Genomic DNA, 4175 nt, shown 5'->3' with positions numbered 1-4175 from the left:
ACAAAAAGGTCCTATTCATGAATTGGTTATAACTCACAGCAGTGCAATCCTGTAGCGGTATGCATCATGTTGAGGTCATTTCACAAATCATAGAGAATCATATGAGCACCAAGGAGAGTCAGAGATTCCCCTCTCCTCAGCAACTTTTTAACATTTCTATAATTTTGAGAAAAGGAATTGTCTATGTTTTTTAAGTCTCTAGAACATGTTTAGATTATTTAATTCTTTAGACAAATGAACTTGCCTTCTCTCATCTGTAAATAATGTTTGTATTGAGGAGAAGTGCCAAAAAAAAGAGCCACATAAATTTCCACCTCTCCACTGTCTGGCCCTCAACCATAGTAGCCACTATTTATATTTTAGACTTGGCTCATATAATCTTTCTCCAGATTTGACTTGGCTGTAAGCATTTGGCATTGCTTTACAGATTGGGTCAAGTCTCCAGAATGTTCTCATTCTACTGATTTAGTTTCTCTGCTGTTTTTCTCACTACTAGACAGACTGGCATAGGAACCATATGTGGATTTACCTTTATTGCTCGTATAATTTCTCTAGCTCAATTGGTCTTTTATTTATTTATTTATTTATTTATTTATTTATTTATTTATTTATTTATTTATTTATTTATATACTTATTAACTAAATGAAACTGATAAGAAATCATAAAATGACCTAACATGGAATCTTAGCATTAAAATTGATCAATAGATTTAGAAGTTTATATTTCTCAAATGAGAAAAGGTTTATCATACAAAAGAAGAAACTGATGCCATTAGTTTGTATGTTAGTCTGATGTAGTCTAATTTTCTGATCTTATATAATTTCAGCCCTGTTCTGAGTTTTTATTTACTCAATCAAAATATGAATTCCTATAATTGTCTTTCTAAAGTCAAAAATTACAAATCTTGCTTGTAACTTGTGAGGTGCTATACCACTGACAAATACTTTGAAGTTTTAAATGAAGTGAACCCCTTGGGCAGAGATTTTGCTGCAACCTCCTCAGAGCACACTTGACATCACTGTTCCTCAGGCTGTAGATCAAAGGATTCAATGCTGGAGGCAGCACAGTGTAGAGCACAGAAAAGAGCCTGTCTGTGATTGATGGTACATCTGAGGGAGGCTTCAGATAGACAAAGCAAGCAGTAGCTATGAAAATAGTGAAAACAGTAAGGTGGGGGATGCATGTGGAAAATGCTTTGGACTGACCTTTAGTAGTAGGAATCTTAAGCACAGTGGAGAATATGTAAAAGTAAGAGATCACTACACAAATAAAGCAGGATATGCCTAGACACACACCAATTCCAAGACTCATATAAATGCCGAAAAGTGTTTGGGGGCATGAAATCCTTAGCAATGAGGAAATAGCACAGAAAAACTGTGGGATCACATTGGAGCCACAGAAAGGCATGGAAAATGTGCCAGCTGTATATATGGCTCCAAAGAGTGCCCCAGTAGCCCAGGAAACACCCACCATAAGAGCACAGGCACCACCATTCATAATGACATCGTAGTGCAGAGGACTGCAAATGGCAACATAGCGGTCATAGGACATGGCAGTCAGGACAAATACTTCTCCTGCTGCAAATGAAGTCATTAAAAATACCTGGAAGACACAACCAAGAATGGAAATGGAATTGTTGTGAGTTAGGCTATTGACAAAGAAATTTGGAATGGGAACAGACACAAAGAAGACATCCAACAAGGACAAATTCTTCAAGAAGAAGTACATGGGTGTTTGAAGCTGCAGGTCAATGGTGACAAGAGTGATGATGATGAGATTGCTTATTATAACTGCCATGTACATCCCTAGGAAGAGCACTCCACATAAAGTCTGCAGCTCCTGGATGTCAGAGAACCCCGTAAGGATGAATCCAGTTTTTGCAGTGACATTGGACATACTGGATTCTCTTCAGGCCCTGTCAGAAGGAAAGGGAAAAAATGAATAAATATGATCATCACCCTAAGTAATAACGCTGATGTACAGAAATGTTCAGTGGAAAAGAATTCAAGAAAGTATGTAATTTACAAACACACTTTCAAAAATACTCTCATTTCTTTCTCTCTGCTTCTCAGACTCTTGCCCACCCCCTCTCCTTATTCTTTTTGTGTATATCTCTCCAGCTTTCTCCCCTCCCTGACTCTCTTCTCTCTGACTTACCTTCTCTCTCTCTCTCTCTCTCTCTCTCTCTCTCTCTCTCTCTCTCTCCAATCTTGGATTGTCCTTAAGGCTCTATACATGCAAACTAGGTTTTCTATGATACAGCTCTGGAACCTTAACTCTTCTGAGTAATATAAAAAAATATGTGCTATTAATTAGTGTATAATTTTAAGTATATGATCATAGTTAGTTTAGGAAGAAATTTTCATGGTTTTAGGAAGGACTTCTTCACATTTAAGTATTCATAAGCTATTATTTATGAATATGTCAGCAGGCAATATGAAAGGACTTTGAATATTTGAATGACAGTGTCATGATAGTTTTAAAGATATATCTAAAAATTACCTCAATATGATAATTATGTACATATCAAAAGATCATATTACCTCATATAATATATAATTACTATGCATCAATATGCAAAAACAAAAGAAAATGAAGAAAAATTAATACATAAAAGTTAAAAATAAAATGTAATGGTTACATTTAATCTTGCAGACACAAACTTGAATTTGTACTAGATGGCTATGAGTTTAGAAACAAAAATGTGACCATTTTACTCAACATTTTTTGTCTACTCTTTTTTAACAGTTTTCATCAAGAAAATTATAACTTAGATTTATATAATGCTTTACCTAAAACCACTGCAAATGTGCAGTGGAATGCAAAAGGTCAGATAAAAGCTTAACATCTCTACCACAAATTACTTTGCATTTGATTGTCTTAAGCATTCAGAGAAACTGAAGCTCAATTGAGGACAAGCACTGTGTCTACTTCTAGCCCGTAGTGCTCTCCCTTAAAGGTTGAAGAAAAGATAGATTACCTAGGATGTTTCCAATTTATTATCAGCATCTTTTACATCATCTTCAAAGGACCACCCTGAAGTCTTTATTCCTTTCCCTAAACCTTTCTTGAACAGTAGAGGATTGTAGGCAGATGACTCACTGATGAGGCTGACCTGATTCTTACTCATCAGGAGGAGTAACAATCAAACTTGGAAGAAATATCAAACCTTCCAAATAATACATCTGGCATGTATACAGCCTGCAAAGCAAATCAGGATTGCTCATCCTGACATTTCCCTTTAGGTTAAACAGGGATTGCCTCTCTAAACAGAGTCAACTGTAATTACCTGGACACTGTTGAGACACTGTGTGATCAGACTGAGATTCTTAAATCAACCAGACCACAGCCTGACCCAGTAGTTATTAGGTATTTTCCCTGTTTAATCTTGGAGTTCTTGTCAATGTTTCAGAATACAAGGCTATCCAATATAGTTATATTTGCTAAATCCCTTTCCTAACTTTCTCTTTTATATTTAACACTTGATTTCTGCCAAGATCAGATTCTCCTAATGTGCTGTAATGAAGCCAGTATCCTGATTGCATAGGTTTCCTTTAAAGAAACTCCAACCAAATATTCCCTCATTTTCTTGAGTATTTTTATAACGCTATATTGTTTGAAATTCACTTTTCAACATTATCTGGTATGTCCTGATACAAGTCAAGTGCTATATGTTCAAATTGTATTATTTGGTTACTAGGTCAAAATTATTTAGATAATTCTATTATTACAAGAAGGCAAATCTCTCATTCTCTCTCTTTCTCTCTCTCTCTCTCTCTCTCTCTCTCTCTCTCTCTCTCTCTCTCACTCACTCACTCACTCGCTCTGAGTGTATGTGTGTGTGTTTATGTGTGCATACCATGAACAAATGATTGAGAGTAATATATAGGGTATGGGGGCATCTTCTCCACTAGATTGGGCAAAGTTAAGTATGTACAAGCATGTACAAATATTTTACTAAACAACAAAAAGTCTTCAAATGGCATGATTGATTGTAACAAAAGATCAAGATTTATTTAAGCAGTTAGTTGGCTGCTTAAGCTTAAGACAATTCCACCAATGTTGCCAGGACAAGTACATAGGAAAAAGTCCTGTAGCGATGGCATTTAGGAAACCACATCTCTAATGCAACATAAGATGAATTCTCTCTGGAATATTTACAAAAAAGCTATCT

General features: G+C 35.6%; 1 protein-coding gene across 1 annotated transcript; it reads right to left on the bottom strand.

Annotated features, from left to right (window-relative positions):
- Window positions 1-828: 828 nt before the first annotated feature.
- Window positions 829-1897, bottom strand: LOC128094796 (olfactory receptor 14A2-like). Its single transcript, XM_052713343.1, has one exon. The coding sequence runs from the start codon at window positions 1895-1897 to the stop codon at window positions 890-892; it is 1008 nt and encodes a 335-aa protein (XP_052569303.1). The 3' UTR covers window positions 829-889.
- Window positions 1898-4175: the final 2278 nt, after the last annotated feature.

Source organism: Peromyscus californicus, unplaced genomic scaffold, assembly GCF_007827085.1.
Source record: "Peromyscus californicus insignis strain IS unplaced genomic scaffold, ASM782708v3 Scaffold_4__1_contigs__length_199733344, whole genome shotgun sequence".
In the NCBI taxonomy this organism is placed as follows: domain Eukaryota; kingdom Metazoa; phylum Chordata; class Mammalia; order Rodentia; family Cricetidae; genus Peromyscus; species Peromyscus californicus.
This window is presented reverse-complemented; position numbering and strand designations above follow the sequence as displayed.

What these genes read in the sequence shown, in the direction of transcription:
- LOC128094796 (XM_052713343.1), bottom strand. Translation starts at nt 1,897, where the DNA reads ATGTCCAATGTCACTGCAAAAACTGGATTCATCCTTACGGGGTTCTCT.